Source organism: Nerophis ophidion, linkage group LG01 (genome assembly GCF_033978795.1).
Source record: "Nerophis ophidion isolate RoL-2023_Sa linkage group LG01, RoL_Noph_v1.0, whole genome shotgun sequence".
NCBI classification, from domain to species: Eukaryota; Metazoa; Chordata; class Actinopteri; order Syngnathiformes; family Syngnathidae; genus Nerophis; species Nerophis ophidion.
Window position 1 is genome coordinate 79911167 of NC_084611.1, and position 20389 is coordinate 79931555.

The 20389-nt window shown below is 41.1% G+C and overlaps 1 protein-coding gene across 2 annotated transcripts in view; it reads left to right on the forward strand.

Annotated features, from left to right (window-relative positions):
• pcm1 (pericentriolar material 1) overlaps positions 1 to 20236 on the forward strand; it is a 38702-nt gene extending 18466 nt beyond the window's left edge. For both annotated transcript variants that reach the window (XM_061912844.1, XM_061912852.1), the window contains exons 18-40: positions 1599 to 1790; positions 1851 to 2106; positions 2187 to 2332; positions 2407 to 2507; positions 4478 to 4658; positions 4731 to 5017; positions 5091 to 5249; positions 5383 to 5439; positions 5605 to 5777; positions 7492 to 7620; positions 8186 to 8291; positions 9003 to 9137; positions 9228 to 9325; positions 10826 to 10954; positions 14043 to 14252; positions 15001 to 15051; positions 15112 to 15247; positions 15436 to 15587; positions 15680 to 15725; positions 15800 to 15999; positions 19527 to 19616; positions 19692 to 19815; positions 19896 to 20236. In XM_061912844.1, coding sequence (XP_061768828.1) covers positions 1599 to 1790; positions 1851 to 2106; positions 2187 to 2332; positions 2407 to 2507; positions 4478 to 4658; positions 4731 to 5017; positions 5091 to 5249; positions 5383 to 5439; positions 5605 to 5777; positions 7492 to 7620; positions 8186 to 8291; positions 9003 to 9137; positions 9228 to 9325; positions 10826 to 10954; positions 14043 to 14252; positions 15001 to 15051; positions 15112 to 15247; positions 15436 to 15587; positions 15680 to 15725; positions 15800 to 15999; positions 19527 to 19616; positions 19692 to 19815; positions 19896 to 19921 — 3184 coding nt within the window. In that variant the 3' untranslated portion in view covers positions 19922 to 20236. The remainder of the gene's footprint in view (positions 1 to 1598; positions 1791 to 1850; positions 2107 to 2186; positions 2333 to 2406; positions 2508 to 4477; positions 4659 to 4730; positions 5018 to 5090; positions 5250 to 5382; positions 5440 to 5604; positions 5778 to 7491; positions 7621 to 8185; positions 8292 to 9002; positions 9138 to 9227; positions 9326 to 10825; positions 10955 to 14042; positions 14253 to 15000; positions 15052 to 15111; positions 15248 to 15435; positions 15588 to 15679; positions 15726 to 15799; positions 16000 to 19526; positions 19617 to 19691; positions 19816 to 19895) is intronic.
• Positions 20237 to 20389: the final 153 nt, after the last annotated feature.

Genomic DNA, 20389 nt, shown 5'->3' on the forward strand with positions numbered 1-20389 from the left:
CTTAATCGGAATTACCTCTCACTTGTGCAGTAAAAGGTTTTTGACACAAACTGAGAAGTTGGTCAACTTTGCGAGAAAGATGCTTGTTTGCGGCCACTTTTTAATTTTTACCTGCATGAGGATTAAAACTAATTCATCATCTATATGAAAATCCCATCAGTCGGCCTCCCAGTGAGCAGACATTGTACTGCACGGATTGTTTTATTACGTTTGGAGTTTGTATTTCTTGTTTGTTTTATTACGTTTGGAGTTTGTATTTCTTGTTTAGCACTTAACAATAGTGTTACTTGCTGGATCTGCTTATTACTCAGCTTCTAAATCTTGTAGCTCATCCTCCTTATATTCAGGGTCAAAAATATAAGTTTCTGGATCCTAAGTTGTCCCAAAATAGTTGTTGTCTCATGAAATCTGCATGATTAGTTGTTGTTGTAGGAAAATGGCAAATGTGAAATTAATGCGCCGCCGTATGCTTAAAATGACCAAAATTTGTAAATATTAACATTACGAGTGTGCTTGTTTCGTCACATACGTATATACTTGCTGTGTGTGTGTGTGTGTGTGTGTGTGTGTGTTGTAGTCAGGCGACATGGGTCTTGCTAAGTAAGCAACAGCAAAGAGGCTGTTTTTGCAGCGTTACACACTACAGAAGACCATGCAATCTGCTGTATGTACATGGATGCTCTTAAAGGTAGACTTTAAACATGCAGAATTTCCTTTACATTAGTGAAAACAAATCCTAAGATGACATAAATAAAACACAGAATTTTAGGAACATATAAACATTTATTTCTTTACTTCCCGGACAACCTCTTTGATTGGCATCTTTTACAACCAAACAAAACACAACAAACATGGTAAAACATGAACCCAAAGGATAAAAACACATACAAAGGAAATTTGTTGTGATAACTAATTCGGCTTGCGGTGGCTGCTCTGTAAACAAACCGCGCCCACTCTGTTGTGCTTGGTCTGCCTGCTGTGACATAATATCTGATTATCATAATACCACGTATCCCTCTCAAACGTGCAGATAATTAGGAGTTATGATATTTTGAAAACTCAGTCAGGGTAAACTTTATTGTCCCGTTAAGGAAATTATTTGTTTTGGGCATTGTTACATTATTGCTGCATAAGACATACACTGTAATCACATTAAAACAATCATCTACTGCACATCCTACAGTTTCGATGTTAAGGTTTAAATTTTTTTTTTAAATAAAACAAACGTGCAGGACCAAATTTTTAAACACGCATTGTACTCATGATTTTATTCCATGATATTGTCAGCATAATTTCGTCATTTGTATAACTCAGTTCACAAAATTTAAACCGACAAATATTCAGTTACATAAATTGTGTCAAAAAAGCATTAGTATTATTGGATCAAATTAACATCTCTATACTTATTTCCATATTTACCATGGCATTTATTTGCTGTGAATCCTGCCATCAACTGGTGTAAACCCTGACTTGCGTGGGGACGCGTGAATTCATACAACACTGCTTGTAGCTTTTAATGTTTTTAAGTTATTGTACGTTAAGAGTCGTGGACAATCTAGCTGCTAAAATGCTCTCTCCTAACTACTTTTTGGTGTTAGGACAATGGCCACATGGGGTTCCACTCCCTGCAACATGGAAGTGGATGAGGACGATGACTATCACTCCGAGCAAACAGGAGAGAAAGACGGCAGCTCTGAGAGCGGCTCGGACAGCAGCTGCGATGACATCGTGCATATGTTCTCTCCTGGCAGTATTCAGACAGCCTACACCAAGAGAAAGAATCAAGAATGGTCAGTTATTTGGAGTGGCCGTTATTTGTTTTAGTCTCATCATAATTTCTGTGTCATCAGTAACTCGCAGCCCCCGGCAGCCACTGGCCAGCATCCATCCCCTCATGTAAAGACCAAGACTAAACCACAGCAGCCGCCAAGAAGTTCCAGCCAGTCTGCAAGCCAGCCTGCAAGTTCAAGGCGTCAAGAGAACCTGTGCTGGGCCTCTGATCTCTCTGTCGCTGAGGGCTCCACACACTGGCAGGAGCAGATCAACCAGCTCCAGAGACAACTAGACTACAGCACCATGTGTCAAACACTCATGCAGGACCAGCAGGTTGTTTTGCAGATTGGTTGTAGGTACGGACCAAAAATGAATGAAAACTAAATATGAGTCCTCTGACCTTCTATTTCTAGATGATGTCTTGCATGATGCAAAGCCTGATTAGGGGTCCGCAGAGCATGGCATCCAACAGCCTGTCGTCACCGCAGGCCCACCTGGTCATGCACCAGCTTAACCAGTGTTACACCCAATTAGCTTGGCAGCAAAACAATGTACAAAGGTAAAACATGTTTTAAGAAACATTTGTAAATTCGAACCTGTATCTCTGTTTAATCTCCCATGCCTTTGATCCAGACTGAAACAGGTGCTGAATGAGCTCATGCAGCAGCAGCAGCAGCAGCAGCAGCAGCAGCAGCAGATGGAGCCTCAACAAACTTCGTCCTCTTCAACCCCAGGTTAGAAGGCACAGTTTTTTTTTCCACTTAATTATGCTTTTACCGCCACAACACTAGCCGCTAAGGTAGGAGGTATAACAGCAGAACAGACCTGGACAAATTAAGGCCCGGGGGCCACATTTCAATCTGGCCCGCCGGAAATTCCCAAATAATTTTTTTAGATCTTTAAGATGGAAATTGTAGCTGCCATTATGATGTGCAGTGATGTTTTCAAATGACTGTAAGTCTTGAACTATACAAAGTATTTCAATGGTTGGAATCTGTGCTTTTGCATGATAAATTAGTTACTATGGTAATTAATTAGTTACTATGGTAATATAAGTCACAGCAGCTCAGACGAGGCACCAAGCAGTGGGGGTGGGGAGCGTTTCCACAGAGTGTCAGTCTGAAATGTGGGTGTCAGGGACAGACGTGGAAGGAGATTTTCACAACAAAGTTCTAAAGCAGGGGTCGGGAACCCGCGGCTCCAGAGCCGCATGCGGCTATTTGGCCACTCTGATGTGGCTCAGCTGCACAATCGCCAACCCCCCCAATTGTTACAGGGGGATTCCGGTTCTCGGAGCCTCTTCCGGACATCACCCGAGGTCAACATTCTTCGATTTTCACTCGAACAACAATATTGAGGGCGTGCCATGATGGCTTTACTTTTAGCGCCCTCTACATTTTGACGCATTTCATAAAATAAAGAAGACAATGGGAGCTGCAACCATTCTCACGAAGAACCGCTGGTGGTCACCCATATAACAGTAATAAGGGCGTGCCATGAAGCCATTGTCTTTAACGCCTTCTACAACATGTATAGACACCTTGCCAGTCCAGTAACATGTTGTATGTGGCTTCCGCAGGTACACGTACACGACTGCAAGGCATACTAAGTGACACAAAGTACAGTGAAGGTTGTGATATAAATAACTTTAACACTCTTAGTAATATGCACCACACTGTGAAGCCACACCAAACAAGAATGACAAACACATTTCGGGAGAACATCCTCACAGTAACACAACATAAACGCAACACAACAAATAGCCAGAATCCTTTGCATCCATGACTCTTCCTGACTATATTATACACCCCCGCCCACCTTAACCGACGCACGGAGGGGGGAGGGGGGGGGTTTGGTGCTAGCGGGGTGTATGCCAGTTTATCCGTGACACATTTTAAAAATACAATAAAAAAAACAACTTAAAACCACCCAGCAAAAAATGAATACAAGACTACAAAAGCATAATGTAACAAGCAAAAGTTTGAAATGTTGATGCTGACAATAACACGAACAATAATAATGTCACCTTTTACCACAAAGCGGAGGGTTATGCTGTTTTTTTAAAAGTATAAAAATGTCTTGAGTACATTGGATAGGTCTTGTAACTTCTGCCAGCAAGTTACGTAATCCATGCTAAGGATTTTTGTCAACTGTCGGTTAGCAAAAAAACTCAAAGTTTTGGCTGTATTTTTCTCATCTTCAATGTTGTTGGAAATGGGGTAAGAAACAAGTGGTTACGTTTTGGGGATAGTTTTGATGATTTATACTATGTTACCTTACTTTCTGTTACTAGTTTCAACTTCTGTATGTACGCTAGCGGTCTCGCCTCCACCGACAGATGGTTTATGACTGACAGGACTCTTCTCTCCAATTCTTTCATTGCGCTATGGATTCCTCAAAAGGCTATGGGTGGATTTTCATCTAATTTTTCAGGGAATGTCAGAAATGTACTAAGGCACACAGTGTTTATTTTGGGGGCTGATCCGGATCACCGTCTGGATTCAGGACTTATGTATTATTAGGGAGGCAGGGCCTGGTGTAGGTCTGTGCTTATGGAGTGCTTTTCTAGGTGAAAATAAAACCAAATACAACTGATTCGGGGGTAGAGAGACCCTTTCTTCACAATAATAAATCTACTAGAACTTTACTGAATTCACCAAATTTACCCAACCACCAAAATATCCTTATCTGTATCACACTGCAGGATTTCACCCCTTTCCGCTTTTCCCCACTGCGATGGGCGAGTTCCCTCAGGGCGCAGCTTGTCACGCTAACCCGGACCAGCACAAGCAGAATTTAGGCCCCAACAACTCCATGAAAACAGAGTACATGAGTTTCCCTCCACCGCTGCAGCGCTCGCCTCTGAACATGGCAGCAGACAGACGGTATGCCTCGTTAATGCTTGACAGCATTGTAGGTCATGCATGCTTTTTAAGGAAATAATCGATTATTTTCAGAGCACCAGCGTGGCCCAATCACACAGGCCTGCAACATTCTACTCAAACACCTCCCTCGTCCTCCGCTATGCCGCCACACCGCTGCAGCCAGTCTCCTGGGGAGTGCGGCCGGGCCTCAGGTGGAAGCGTCAGCAGCTTGCCTGATCAGGTGGACCCCACCACCATCACAAAGACCTTCAAAGCCGGACGCAAGGCCTCCGCCCAAGCCAACCTGGCCTCGCGAAGCAAGACGCCCCTCTGTAAGAGTCGCCGCAGGAGGGGCAAAGGACTCAGCAAAAACAATGAAGGTATAGTGGAAGTCAGATTTGGTAGTTTTCTTACAAACGTTAGGAATATTGTAGCGCATTTTGCATGTTTTAGCAGGCCAGGAAAGCGACAGCCTGAGCAGCACGGCTGACTTTCACCAAGAGAGGGCAGTCTTGTCTCGCCACAAAGATCAGCATCTTTTGGACAAACTCACTCAGGAGAAACTCAACACCAAAACTAAGCTTGGGAACAGACCAAATGACCTTTCCTCTGGTATGACTAAAAGCTATCAGTTGTTTGTCACCCATTTCACTCTTAAACTAATTTTGTGTGTCATCACAGGTCTAACATTTTTGCACATTTGTCATTTCAATTTGAGTTAATTGTTCATTTATCCTACTGACAGCTTATGCATGGAGAACACCCTTCCTCTCTAACAGAATTGCATGCACAGAAGCAGCAGGTAAACTGACAATGCACATCCTGCATCATGTTTTTTTGGTCCGCACCTCCCATCAACATCCCACGCATGCCCGCATTCTACATCTGACCTGCGTTGTTGACATCGCACTGGCTTTTGTATGGACATGGTGCAAGGAAATCTGTTCTAACATCTCCTAACTTACAGACACCAGCAGCGACTTCTGCCTCTTTGAGGCTCTGAGGGAGACCATCTACTCAGAGGTGGCGACTCTGATATCCCAGAACGAGTCCCGGCCTCACTTTCTAATCGAGCTCTTCCACGAGCTGCAGCTGCTTAATACAGACTATCTAAGGCAGAGGGCGCTTTATTCTCTGCAGGTTAGTATAGACTCTAAATGTTGTGGTTAGAGCGGATGTGTAATTAGATGGAAAAGCGAATACAGCATTAATTGGAAGCAAGTGATAAATGGGGACAGATAATCCCCAATTACCATATTTTTTGGGGTATTAGTCACTCCGGAGTATAAATCGCACCTGCTGAAAATGCATAATAAAAAAGGGAAAAAAACATATATCTAAATGTTGTGGTTAGAGCATATGGGTAATTAGATGGAAAAGTGAATACAGCATTAATTGGAAGCAAGTGATAAATGGGGACAGGTAATCCCCAATTACCGTATTTTTCGGGGCAGTAGTCGCTCCGGGGTATAAATCGCACCTGCTGAAAATGCATAATAAAAAAGGCAAAAAAAAAAAAAAACATAGGTCGCACTGGAGTATAAGTCGCATTTTTGTGGCAAATGTATTTGATAAAACCCAACACCAAGAATAGACATTTGAAAGGCAATTTAAAATAAAGAATAGTGAACAATAGGCTGAGGTACGTTATATGACGCATAAATAACCAACTGAGAACGTGCCTGGTATGTTAACTTAACATATTATGGTAAGAGTCATTATAATAACTATAACATATAGAACATGCTATACGTTTACCAAACAATCGGTCACTCCTAATCGCTAGATCTCATGAAATCTTATACGTGTAGTCTCTTATGTGAATGAGCTAAATAATATTATTTGATATTTTACGGTAAATAAGTCGCTCATGCGTATAAGTCGCACCCCTGGCCAAACTATGAAAAAAAACTGCGACTTATAGTCCGGAAAATACGGTATATGTAACATTTTGTATCTTTAATAATCATTTGGAGTACAGTATCACCTCAATTTAGGAGCTTACTTGGTTATGTTAAGACTTGTATCTCACATTATCATCTCCTATTGAAATTTATTTATTTTGTGGTTGCGCCCCCCCCTGAACAGTAACAGTAATGTGTTATCTTTTAAAAAGATAACACATTTTTAAATATAGCTGTTGTATGTATGAAAACAATAAGAGGCATCAATTTAATACAATAATATTCTCCTGCTTTCAAATGACTCTTTCTTTATAATTTTTAAACCAGATTAATATTTTTTTTACATTTGGATTCATCATGATTAATCTACAGGTTATTACTTGCTTACATAGTTAAAATTAACTTAAAAGAGTCCCAATATTTGGACAAAAGTGAAATTTTATTGTTCCTGGATGACAATCCAGAAATATTTTAACACTTTTGCTTGAATGCACTACATTTAGTTGCTCAAAAATTGGTAATAGTTTTATCTTAACGCCCATCTGTGTGTATTTTGGTGTGAAATTTGCCAGCAAGCACACAAAGTAAACCATCCACAGCTAAGGTAAAGGACCATGTGTAAATAAATTGCGTGATTAATCTGCTTTGGTAGATGATAATTACGATAATTTTTTTGAGGACTCACGTGAGTTAACTACTTTTTTTTGACAGCCCCAGAATATTTATACGTATTCACTGTTGCAAGCTGCCCCTGAGGGTAGTCATAATTGCAATGTGGCCCTCAATGAAAACAAGTTTGGCACCTCTGCTCTAAAGGGAGTATATCTTAAAGCCTTTTCAGGATGTTTCAGGATTTGGATGATGATTATGATGCATGTCAGGCTTTATAGAAGCAGCATCCCTAGAAGAAAGTAATTGAAGCCTCTCCTTGTCCTTTTATGACCCTGCAGGACTTGGTGACCAGGCATCTGGCTGAGAAGAGTGCCTCCCAGGAAATGCCTCCCCTCGGAGCAGCATCCTGGACGGGAGGCTCTCATTCGGAGCTCACGCCCAGTGAAAGCCCCACAACCAGCGATGTCGTAAGAGACCAACCACGTTAGCGATTCCCAGCATGCGCTTTCTTATTTCTTCCAACCCTATCTCGACTTTTCTTCATCTTAACCTCCCCCATTTCCATCTTCATCTCCAGTGGTTGTCCCATCTTCTACATCGCAATACATCTTTCATTAGTTTCTCCCTCTACTCTGTCTGCTTTCATCCGTTCCTGTCTTGTCTGGTTGTGTCTTCATCTTTAATTTTTCCCTTCCTGCATCTTCATTGATTTCATCTTGACAGCCAGACGGTCTGTAAGCAATGACCCTCAGCTGTCTGTGTGCGTTTGTCACCGAGCACACTTGTATTCTTGGTTGTGTGTTCAGCTAATTGGAAGTCAGACTATTTGTGTCTGAATAATTCCCTTGTTTAGGAATGATGGATGAAATGTCTTTGAGCTTTTGTTTGAAGTGTGGTCTTGCTTTCTTTCCAGTCCTCTGGTGGAACATTCATTTCAGCCTAATTAAGCCAGGCTTTGCTTTCAGGAATATTGAATATTTGCTGTCTCTCCTCCTCGCACACACACCCCCTAAAAGAAGTCTGTGTATTTAGGAAGTGATGGAGGAGAACTTGAAGAAGAGAGATGACTCAGAGTCTGTGGGTAATGACAGCACTGTGTCTTCAACCAACCTGGATCCATTTGCCAAAGACGACCCGGGTATGTTTAACCTGCTGGAAAGTAGAAATGATGGGAGTTGGGGTTTTTCGTTTTTACAGGTGTGGATCAGATGGTTGAGCAAAACACTTCACCCAACTTGCTCCCAGTGCCACACATGCTGGGGTGTGAATATAAATCAACGTTTTTGGTGGTGGCCGGCTTAGTTACCAGTGTGATTACTGTATGAATGATTAATGTCTTACACTGTGTAATAGCTTTGAATATCTGAAATATTAGAAAGCCCTATATAAATCCAATTCTTCATTATTATATTTTGCACACATGAAGGACAGCCATGTCAACGAACAGCTCTGGGTCATAACATATTTTATTTTCTGGCCATTCTTCTAATGTTCTGTGTCAAAGCAAATGTACTAACAATGGCTGGTTCTGCCTATTTCAACTACCGGTGTCAGCCAATCTTAGGGATGTTGATTTACTGGTACCTCCGTGCTAGTATGAGCTTTGTACATTCTTATAAAGTGCTATGATCGTTTTTGCAATGACACATTGCCTTTTTATCCGTCATAGCATTCCATTTAAAAAAAGAAAGAAAAATGTCCCTACTTGTAGGCGGAAGTAAGATTTTAGACACCTACTCTTATAACAATGGCGGCCCTCACTAATATAACTACGAATACATGTAGATAAGTAAATATAAATCTAGAGGGGCATTTTTTCATCGCATCTGTTACCTTTGACTCTTAATAGGCAACACCGTCATCCATTTGGATTATGCCTTGGCCAAGATACACAAATACGAGCGCATGAAGCGGAAAGGGGACACAAGCACAGCGGGTGAATCCGACCTTTCAAATGTGGAGTCTGCTGTTGCTGCGGCAGACGGTATGTGCCACCAGCCATGACACCATCGCTGCTATCCACTTTTACCACATAATATGAATTTTCTTCCCACACCATCGTGTGTGCAAACAGGAGGAGCCTCTGGTGACGTGCACTGCCCTCAGATTGACACCCAACAACTCAACCAGCAAATTAGGGCAATCATGTCAGAGGTCATTCCTTTCCTAAAGGTAAATTGAGCAGAATATGCCAACTTGTACCCATGATTGATCTTCATTCACTTCTTGTTGTTACTCCTGTGAAGAAAATGTGTAGTAGAGTTGGTATTGCAGTTCTTTGTCACAAAAGGCTGTCTTTAATGTAAAATGCGGCTTTAGTCTCTTATATTTTTGCAAGATCTATTGCTACTCTCCTTCAGTCTCCCCAAAGATACTCTGGGCTGCCTAATCAAAGAAAAAGTTCGAACATGCCTGCACACACTATGGTGTTGTTTCTGTACTCAGATGTAATACAATTTTCCACCACTTGTGGCAGTAATGACAATCCCAAACAGAAGAAGTCTGGGGCCAAAGTTAAAAGAGAAGTTTCGTAAGCGCAAAAATTATGACCAAAGTGGTCAAATTAATTTGCACTTTCATTTTATTGACAGTTTAGTGACAATCATACATGCCTATGTTATTTGACATAGCCACGCTAGGCCTGGGCAGATGTTCAATAATTCAATTAACCGACAATGAATTAAAACTGAGTCAGTCAGTACGTTTTTAAAAGCATTAATGCTTTGTGTTGCTTTTAGCATCTGTGCGTGATTTTGCCATAACGAAAAGAAAAGAGTGAATTATCTTGTCCTCATGAAGTGTCTTTGACTCTTTGTGCTGTGAAGCACAAAGACAACAAAACCAAATCCCACTGCACCAGTGTGGGAATATTTTTGTTTAAACCTTTGGAGCAAGAGCGTATCAACACCGAGGAGAGGAGCCAGTTTGCCAAATGTGCACAACTTCAACAAACCTGCACCTGACAGTCCACTCTTACTAATGAGTTTGGTGAACAAACCAGGTCAGTGTAAACAAAACAGCAAAAATGATGTGCGTTCACAGAAAGTGTGGTTAAATACATCACCATTTAATACTGTTGAAAAAATTGCATTTTAAAAACGCTGCAAATGTTTGACAAGACATCTGGAAATAATATTGTTTATCGGCAATAATTTGTAGGTCAATATATCGTCCAGCAAATAATGTTCTCGGCCCAGGTCTAAACCACACCGAATATTAATACTATGTGCATTAGTTCTGTGTGTTGTGAGCTAATGATAGATATTTGGCTTGCTAACGTTCGCTATCATTGAGACTGTTGAGTCTATCATAACAAGACTGCAGATTGTTAGTTGCTTTTCTGGGCCTGCTTTTGTGTATGTGCACATTCTCCCTGCGTGTACATGTATTCAATCAATCAATGTTTATTTATATAGCCCTAAATCACAAATGTCTCGTTTTGGTTTGGAAAATGTTTGAACCTAGAGCAATTTTTCGGCAGCCCCATATTCTAATTGGGAAAAAAAACATTTTAAAAATAAAACATGCCCCAAAAAAGTCAAATGACTTGTTATGGTACTTAATGAAAGGCCCACAAAACAATCTGGAACTACTACAAAAAACATTAAATGTTCTGGCAAATGAAAGGTGTGATCTGAGACCACATTCAATATGTGTGGTTTTCTGTTATAGGAGAACATGGACAAGGTGTGCTCCCAGCACCTGCTGACGTCCTTATGCCGCAAGGTCTTGGCGCTCACCCAGCAGAATGATGAGAGCAAGGAGTTTGTGCGCTTCTTCCACAGACAGCTAGGCGGCATCCTGCAGGTACAATCCCCTGTCCACAAGAACACAAATATTTTGAAAACACTATTGGTGTAACGGTACACAAAAATTTCGGTTCAGTACTTACCTCGGTTTAGCGGTCACGGTTCGGTTCATTTTCGGTACAGTAAGAAAACAACAAAATAAGCATTTTTTTGGTTATTTACCAAATTTGTAAACAATGGCTTTATCCTTTTAACATTGGGAACACTATAATAATTCTGCCCACGTTAATCCACATTAAACTGCCTCAAGTTCTTGCTTTGATTAAATAAAAAGACAAAACCTTTCTTCTACATATAAAAAGTGCAACATTAAACGGTTTTAAGTCAACTCATCAGGCGTAATTTATTACAGCTTTGGGAAGCCTGTAGTTGACTTTTATTATGTAAATGTTATATTTGTATCAGCATGTGATAGCATGGACCCTGCCTCTCAAAACTAGACTGCTACATTACTAATGATTAATGTAACTATAGCTGAAAAAATAGTACAACAGCAATAGGAGACTATTCATCCCAGTACACCATGGAGTTCAATGAAATAACAGACAGACAGGGCTTTGCTGCCCCTAACACACACACACACACACACACACACACACACACACACACACACACACACACACACACAGCAAAATGAGCTAACGTTACGCTAAAAGCTAACTAGCCTTCATCTCAAGCCAGAACTGAGAGCGAGCTGAGCTGCAGTTTAAGTTTCTAGAAAGTCAACGGGCTCATAGTGATGTTTAGAAAGTAGTTGAATAGGAAGTGTTTATTATCATTTGGGGAGAGTCCGCTGCTCTCCTGCTAAACGAATATCTGCTCGACGCTGAAGCAGTGACTCCATGCGCTCTGAATACGCACTGTTGCTTGGCTTTGTATGTAACCAATCAGTTGGTTGTGTGGGTGGTACAAATGCTTGCTGCTGAGATGGAGGCAGAAAGCAGAGCAGCCTGTGAAGACTTTCAAACTCGTTTGGTACGCCCGCACTGAAACGGTTCAATACAAATACACTTACCGTTACACCCCTAGAAAACACATTTTTGTAGGAAGTTCTGCAAGCTCGCTTCGTGGGAGGTACTTTGCCCTTCCCCGCTCTACTTGCAGGATAATTCAAACGCCTCTTGATTCAACGTGAATGCGCAAAACCAAAGCGGAAGGATGGGTATTCAAATTGAGCCTAACTTAATGAATTATTGTGACCAATATGTGTTGCACATAAACTCAAGTTTCCTATCCACTTCAACAAAAGACTGCATAAGTCCGTTCCTGATGGTTAATGATATATAGATTAGCGTTTTGTAGTGTTTTTCTTACCTACCATTGTTCTCTGTTCTACTGAAATTCACTTAATCAAGCCATTTTCTTTTAACATTCCACACTACAAAATAAAAAAGTGAATGTTTTGTGCTGATATCTTATTTAATTGGATAAATATCTGCCACTGCTCAAGGCTCCAATATTGTAATCGTAAATTACAAAAAGCTGTTTCGAGACACCTCGAATCATTGTAATTGTGTGACCTCAGCTAATGTTTTTAAAGCGTATTTAAACAACAGAAAATTAAAGTAACCATATATAAGAATCTGGCCAGAAATTGTACTGCAATCACGGTCAAAATTCTGTAGTACCCTGCCCATCTCCCTGACTGAGGTTTCCAGATACGCTGCTGAATCCAGCATGATTAACTGGGCTACTCCAAGGACCTTCAAATATCCACTGCCTCTTAGTAGGGGTTGAGGTGATCGGACCATAATAGCTGAATAGACAAGCGTTTTGGCAATAACAAATCTCTAACCAACACATTTTACACCGAAATTAGGCTATTTTCAGGAAGAAATACGTCATTCCTGCGTACAATATCACACCAAATGGCAATCTATGGTTATTGTCCGTACTATCAAAAAACAAAGACTAAAACTGCAACCAATGCTAGCAATGGTTAAATAAGTTAAGTTAAAGTACAAATGATTGTCACGTTGTACTGGTAAAATAAGTAGAGAATGCTTAACAGCCTAATGTACGACCAAAACTAAAGAGGAGACATTTTACCAAGATAAAAGATAATTTTCACTGAGAGTTTAATTACCCATCAACATACAGGCATATATTTCCCCCGTTAGCCTATGTGTCAAAGTGTTATTGACCGGGCCAACACGCTAAGCATTCGTTGCACGAACATACTAGTTTTGTTAGACAAGATTGTAGAGTGTATTAGACAATATAGTTTAATACGAAATGTCCATTTCCATTTTTTACAAGTAATAAAAAACATAAATGCCTTACTTAATTATCAAGGAGGAAATTAGCAAGTTTGAAAGTAGTAGACGATTGAAGGTGGAGAACATTTTTTTCATTGGATGCCAAAGGCATCCCCGATATAAATCCTCGTTTTGTTCCTGCCTTTGTCGTGAATAAGTTGAGAATAGTAACGAGGGCTTTTAGGTTTACTAAGGTCTGACATGTTTAGTAACTTTACCAGTGGCAGTAGTTAGACGAAGATGGTGGTGTCTGACTGGCAACCTGGATGTGACACACTCACAGACTAATTGGTCAAACGGTAGAGGGCGGACATCGAAATGAAAACAATAACAACATTTTGGGGCTGTAAATCTAATTTTGAAATGAGAATGTCCCGGCTGAACTACTGTTATTCAAAAATAACATGATTTATTAATGCCTTTTGACATACGAGGGCCATTTGATGATGACTTGACATACAATTCTTACAGAGGGCTCCGAGTTCTTTAAGTTATTTACTTGCGCCTTGTAACACTTCGACAATTAAAAAAGAAATAAAAGCGTTCTTGTTTCATGGCCTCTTTAAAAGTGTGTTATTGATTGTAAAGATATTCTACACATCATTTTCTTGATAATATACCACTATGTTGAGGTACAGAGGTGTTTTAATGCCTCCTGCTCAATTTTGGCTGATTTTTCTGGCTTCTGATTGGGACAACATGTGACACCTGTGATAACTTTTTTTCTTGTGAAAAAGAGATTGCTTAAACACCAAAGGTGTGTTTTTGAAAATATTTGTGTTCGGTTGGACATAGCCTAAGCTGACTTCTCGCCTCGTCAACCTGCAGGATTCTCTCAGTGTGTTTGCGGGCCACACCCTAAAGGACTGCGGCGAGGACCTTCTGGTGGAGATCTCGGACATCCTCTTCAATGAGCTCGCCTTTTTCAGACTCATGCAGGACTTGGACCATGGCATTGGGGTCCCATCTGGAGCCCGGCAGAAGAAGAGGAAGAAGACTCAGGCACCTCCAGAGGCCAGTCACACTTTGAACGTGGGTTTATTTTTATTTATAGTATGTATCACTCAAATGTTAACACACTCGTTCTCATTCAACAGTGTATAAACTTTTTGTTCAAATATGCATTAGATTTAAAGCCTTTTTTAAACATTCTTGTCACAGGGGCCCAACTTTTGCGCTGTATAGAGGCCAGGGACTCACTCAAATATTAACACAGAATTAGTAATCTTACTCTTGAATGTAAGCATATTCAATAATTATATCTAACCGATTTACAGTTACCAGGATACCTTGTCAAATGATATGAACTCGGGTTAATTACAACGATTATTATCAAGGCTTAAGTCAGGCTGGGGAAAAAAAGAACACTAATCAAATATACTGCAGAAGAAGAGACTACTAAAACTGATACATTTGTTTTACATACAATTATGCAGTGCAAAGATAACTAGATATCTATAATAATATTAATATATGTTTCCTAAATTAACTTTCAATAAAATTTTAGTTCAAGTAAAATGCAGCTTCACCACCTTAGTCATAATTTTTGCGCTTAAGAAACTTCCAACTTTTATCTCCAGTTTTGTTTGTTTTATGTGTCATTACTGCCACAAGTGGTGGAAAAGAGTAGTGCAATTAAGTAGCCCTGCGGCCCATACGAACCAGAGCTGAGAAGCAGATATTTATTGGTGGCCCAACAATTGGCCCCTGGTGGCCTTATGGTTAAGAAACACTTGATTTAGAGTGATGTTAATGTTTTGTTTTGTTACCTCTACTTTAGGAGAGCATGATGGTCCAGGTCAAAACATCAGCTTCTCCAGATGAAGACAAGGTCTGTGCATGTACATCCCTCTTTTAGAGCATCACATGAAGCTTTCTCTCTGTCTCGCAGGATAAAGACGACAGGGAGCAGTACACGAATTCTTCTCAGCAGGGGATGGGCTCGGCTAGTCACACGAGAAGTCACGACGGCGGCAATGAAGAAGATGAAGAGGAGGCTGAAGCCTGTGGGATGCCGCTCTCTATCAGTAAGAAAAAAATGGCAATAAGCTAGACAGTGTGTAAAGACAGAAAGTGATGTTTTTTCCTTGCCTCCATTGTACCAAAGTGTTTGCTTAGTTGCTTTACTTTGGTGTCACTGATAACAAATGAAATAAATGACTATTTAACTTTAGTTAAATATTAAATCCATAAATTATTTCTAATTTTCCTGAAGGTCTTTCCAAAGCTGAGACACAGGCCCTGACAAACTACGGCAGCGGCGAGGATGAGAACGAGGAGGAGGAGCTGGAGGAGTTTGAGGTGGGGCCTGTGGACGTCCAAACGTCACTGCAGGTCACGACGGAAAGCCATGTGGAGGATCACAAGGTCCGTTTGAACACTCTTTTTCAAACCTTCCAACATTTCTGTTCCATGTACTGTACAGTGTACATATCTGAGTTTAATGCTTCTGTGTTTAGGAGGAAAGCAAGGAGATGACCCCTTACCTCAATTCAGCAAACAACAGTGAGTGCTCCTTGCTGGTGACTCAGCGAAACTACTTTTTAGTCCACGCTTTTAATCATGCCCCTCTCAAACAGTTGAGTCTGAAGTTGTCCAGCTGACTGAAGATGAGCCCATTGGGGTGGACAGTCACAGCCCTGAGGAGAAGGAAGAGGTGGACACGGTCGCTGGTGCGCGAGAAGAAAGCAGCAGAAGCTTAGAAGTTCAAAGCTTCCCCAAAGAGTCCATCACCACCAGCAGCCCTGACACAGACTCACCAGTCATGGTCAACGTGGACGTAAGTTCCAAGGATCGCAAATGTTTTGTATCACTTTGTATATACCGTATTTTTCGGCCTATAGGTCGCAGTTTGGCCGGGGGTGCGACATATACTCCGGAGCGATTTATGTGTGAAATTATTAACACATTACCGTAAAATATCAAATAATATTATTTATCTCATTCGCTGAAGAGACGAAGAAAATGTCAGCATTCGTCACACACACGTCAGCAATCGTCACATACACGCCAACCAATAAGAAATCGGCGGGGGGGGGGGGGGGGTCACGGCGGAAGTGCATTGTGGGTCATGTCTGTCTTTCAGTCAGCTTCAGTCATTGGCTGTCTTTTCAGTCACGATTCAGTCATTGGCTGTCTTTTCAGTCACGCTTCAGTCATTGGCTGTCTTTTCAGTCACCATTCAGTCGTTTGCTGTCTTTTCAGTCACGCTTCATGTAGTCATTGACTGTCTTTTCAGTCACGATTCAGTCGTTTGCTGTCTTTTCGGTCACGATTCAGTCATTGGCTGTCTTTTCAATCACGATTCAGTCGTTTGCTGTCTTTTCAGTCGCGATTCTGTCATTGGCGTTCAGTCATTGAAAAATACTATCTTTTCAGTCACATTTTAAGTCATTGGCTGTCTTTTCGGTCACGATTCTGTCATTGGCTGTCTTTTAAGTCAGCTTCAGTCATTGGCTGTCTTTTCAGTCCCGATTTTGTCATTGGCTGTCTTTTCAGTCACAATTCAGTTGTTGGCTGTCTTTTCAGTCGCGATTCTGTCATTGGCCTTCAGTCATTGAAAATACTATCTTTTCAGTCACATTTTAAGTCATTGGCTGTCTTTTCAGTCACGATTCTGTCATTGGCTGTCTTTTCAGTCAGCTTCAGTCATTGGTTCTCTTTTTAGTCAGCTTCAGTCATTGGCTGTCTTTTCAGTCAGCCTCAGTCATTGGCTGTCTTTTCAGTCATGATTATGTCATTGGCTGTCTTTTCAGTCACGCTTCATGTAGTCATTGGCTGTCTTTTCAGTCACGATTCTGTCATTGGCCTTCAGTCATTAAAAATACTATCTTTTCAGTCACATTTTAAGTCATTGGCTGTCTTTTCAGTCACGATTCTGTCATTGGCTGTCTTTTCAGTCAGCTTCAGTCATTGGCTGTCTTTTCAGTCACGATTCAGTCGTGGGCTGTCTTTTCGGTCACGATTCAGTCGTTTGCTGTCTTTTCAGTCACGAATCTGTCATTGGCTGTCTTTTCAGTCGTGATTCTGTCATTGGCCTTCAGTCATTGAAAATACTATCTTTTCAGTCACATTTTAAGTCATTGGCTGTCTTTTCGGTCACGACTCTGTCATTGGCTGTCTTTTCAGTCACGATTCTGTCATTGGCTGTCTTTTTCAGTCATGATTCTGTCTATGGCTGTCTTTTTCAGTCATGATTCTGTCTATGGCTGTCTTTTTCAGTCACGTTTCAGTCATTGGCTGTCTTTTCAGTCACTATTCAGTTGCGATTCTGTCAATGGCCTTCAGTCGTTGAAAATACTATCTTTTCAGTCACATTTTAAGTCATTGGCTGTCTTTTCAGTCACGCTTCATGTAGTCATTGGCTGTCTTTTCAGTCACGCTTCAGGCATTTGCTGTCTTTTCGGTCAAGATTCTGTCATTGGCTGTCTTTTCAGTCACGCTTCATGTAGTCATTGGCTGTCTTTTCAGTCACGCTTCAGTAGTTTGCTGTCTTTTCGGTCACGATTCTGTCGTTGGCTGTCTTTTCAGTCACGATTCTGTCATTGGCTGTCTTTTCAGTTGCGATTCTGTCATTTGCCTTCATTCATTGAAAATACTATATTTTCAGTCGCATTTTAAGTCATTGGCTGTCTTTTCGGTCAGGATTCTGTCATTGGCTGTCTTTTCAGTCACGATTCAGTCATTGGCTGTCTTTTCAGTCACGCTTCATGTAGTCATTGGCTGTCTTCGGTCACGCTTCATGTAGTCATTGGCTGTCTTCGGTCACGCTTCATGTAGTCATTGGCTGTCTTTTCGGTCACGATTCTGTCATTGGCTGTCTTTTTCAGTCACGTTTAAGTCATTGGCTGTCTTTTCAGTCACTATTCTGTCGTTGGCTGTCTTTTCAGTCACGATTCTGTCATTGGCTGTCTTTTTCAGTCACGTTTAAGTCATTGGCTGTCTTTTCAGTCACTATTCAGTTGCGATTCTGTCAATGGCCTTCAGTCGTTGAAAATACTATCTTTTCAGTCACATTTTAAGTCATTGGCTGTCTTTTCAGTCATGCTTCATGTAGTCATTGGCTGTCTTTTCAGTCACTATTCAGTTGCGATTCTGTCAATGGCCTTCAGTCGTTGAAAATACTATCTTTTCAGTCACATTTTAAGTCATTGGCTGTCTTTTCAGTCACGCTTCAGGCATTTGCTGTCTTTTCGGTCAAGATTCTGTCGTTGGCTGTCTTTTCAGTCACGCTTCATTTAGTCATTGTCTGTCTTTTCAGTCACGCTTCATGTAGTCATTGGCTGTCTTTTCAGTCACGCTTCAGTAGTTTGCTGTCTTTTCGGTCACGATTCAGTTGTTGGCTGTCTTTTCAGTCACTATTCTGTCGTTGGCTGTCTTTTCAGTCACAATTCTGTCATTGGCTGTCTTTTCAGTTGCGATTCTGTCATTTGCCTTCATTCATTGAAAATACTATCTTTTCAGTCGCATTTTAAGTCATTGGCTGTCTTTTCGGTCAGGATTCTGTCATTGGCTGTCTTTTCAGTCACGCTTCATGTAGTCATTGGCTGTCTTTTCAGTCACGCTTCAGTAGTTTGCTGTCTTTTCGGTCACGATTCAGTCGTTTGCTGTCTTTTCAGTCACTATTCTGTCGTTGGCTGTCTTTTCAGTCACTATTATGTCATTTGCCTTCATTCATTGAAAATACTATCTTTTCAGTCGCATTTTAAGTCATTGGCTGTCTTTTCGGTCAGAATTCTGTCATTGGCTGTCTTTTCAGTCACGATTCAGTCCTTGGCTGTCTTTTCAGTCACGCTTCATGTAGTCATTGGCTGTCTTTTCAGTCACGCTTCAGTAGTTTGCTGTCTTTTCGGTCACGATTCAGTCGTTTGCTGTCTCAGTCACTATTCTGTCGTTGGCTGTCTTTTCAGTCACGATTCTGTCATTTGCTTTCATTCATTGAAAATACTATCTTTTCAGTCGCATTTTAAGTCATTGGCTGTCTTTTCGGTCAGGATTCTGTCATTGGCTGTCTTTTCAGTCACGATTCAGTCATTGGCTGTCTTTTCAGTCACGCTTCATGTAGTCATTGGCTGTCTTTTCAGTCAGGCTTCAGGCGTTTGCTGTCTTTTCGGTTACGATTCTGTCGTTGGCTGTCTTCAGTCATGATTCAGTCACTTGGCGGTCTTCCTGTCAGTCACTTTTCAACAACAATGACCGATGTAGTGAAAGCAAACTAAAGTAGTTTCATTAAGAGGCTGGTCATGATGTGTAATTTGGCAGAGTTGTGTTAGAATCCCAGTAAATCTGATTGATGTTTCTGTGCAGGAGGTGGGCTCAGGCAGTCAGAGGACGTCGGACGAAGACGACTTTGTCCAAGTGGACGACCTCCCCATGCAGCTCAGCGTCATGTGTGAGGTAATGTCCGATCCCAACAGCTGCTATCGCGCCTTTTTAAAGGCCAAGTGGAGATAATTGAGTGAATGGCTTCAGGAGGAGCTGCAGAAGAGGATCGTGGCAGAGCAGCAGATTAACGACTTGCGGGTGGAAATCCTCGGAAGCAACGCGGAATGTTTGCCGGGGCTTGTGGGAAATGACGAGGCTCTGAAGGAACCAGGTTGGTTTTGATGGTGCCACTGCTGAACACTACCTGTGTAACTCTTAACAATAACAAAAAAATGTTCTCGTCTTTTGCAGGAACTGCTGGCGCCCAGAAAGAGTAAAAAAACATAAATCAGCTGTTCCAAGGTTTGCACTTTTAATCTGTTCTCTTGTTTGTGAACTTTATTTTACAAGCAAATACTGTAGACTTAAGAACTCTAATGCACACATTACTAACAATAATTGTAGTCCACAAGGTGTGTGTTGTCATTTGGGATGAGGTCATCTTCATGCACCTGCTGAGTTAGAAAATGTTGATTTATTGACATGTTATTTCTCTTTTTATACATCTTTTATTCTGGAAGGGTTTAGTTTCACCTCTTTTCCATGTTGTTACCACGTTATGAAGTTTTAAATAAAATGTTGGCAATGTTAAATACTCTTTTATTGCTTGATTGGAACTGACCTAATGTGATTATGCTGCATTTTTTTCAGGAGCAGCTCATTTTTCTGCCATCATGAAATTATGTAACGTTAGCCACACCCAAAGTTTCAGGTACAGCTGAGGCTAAAATGTTGGTCTGCAAATA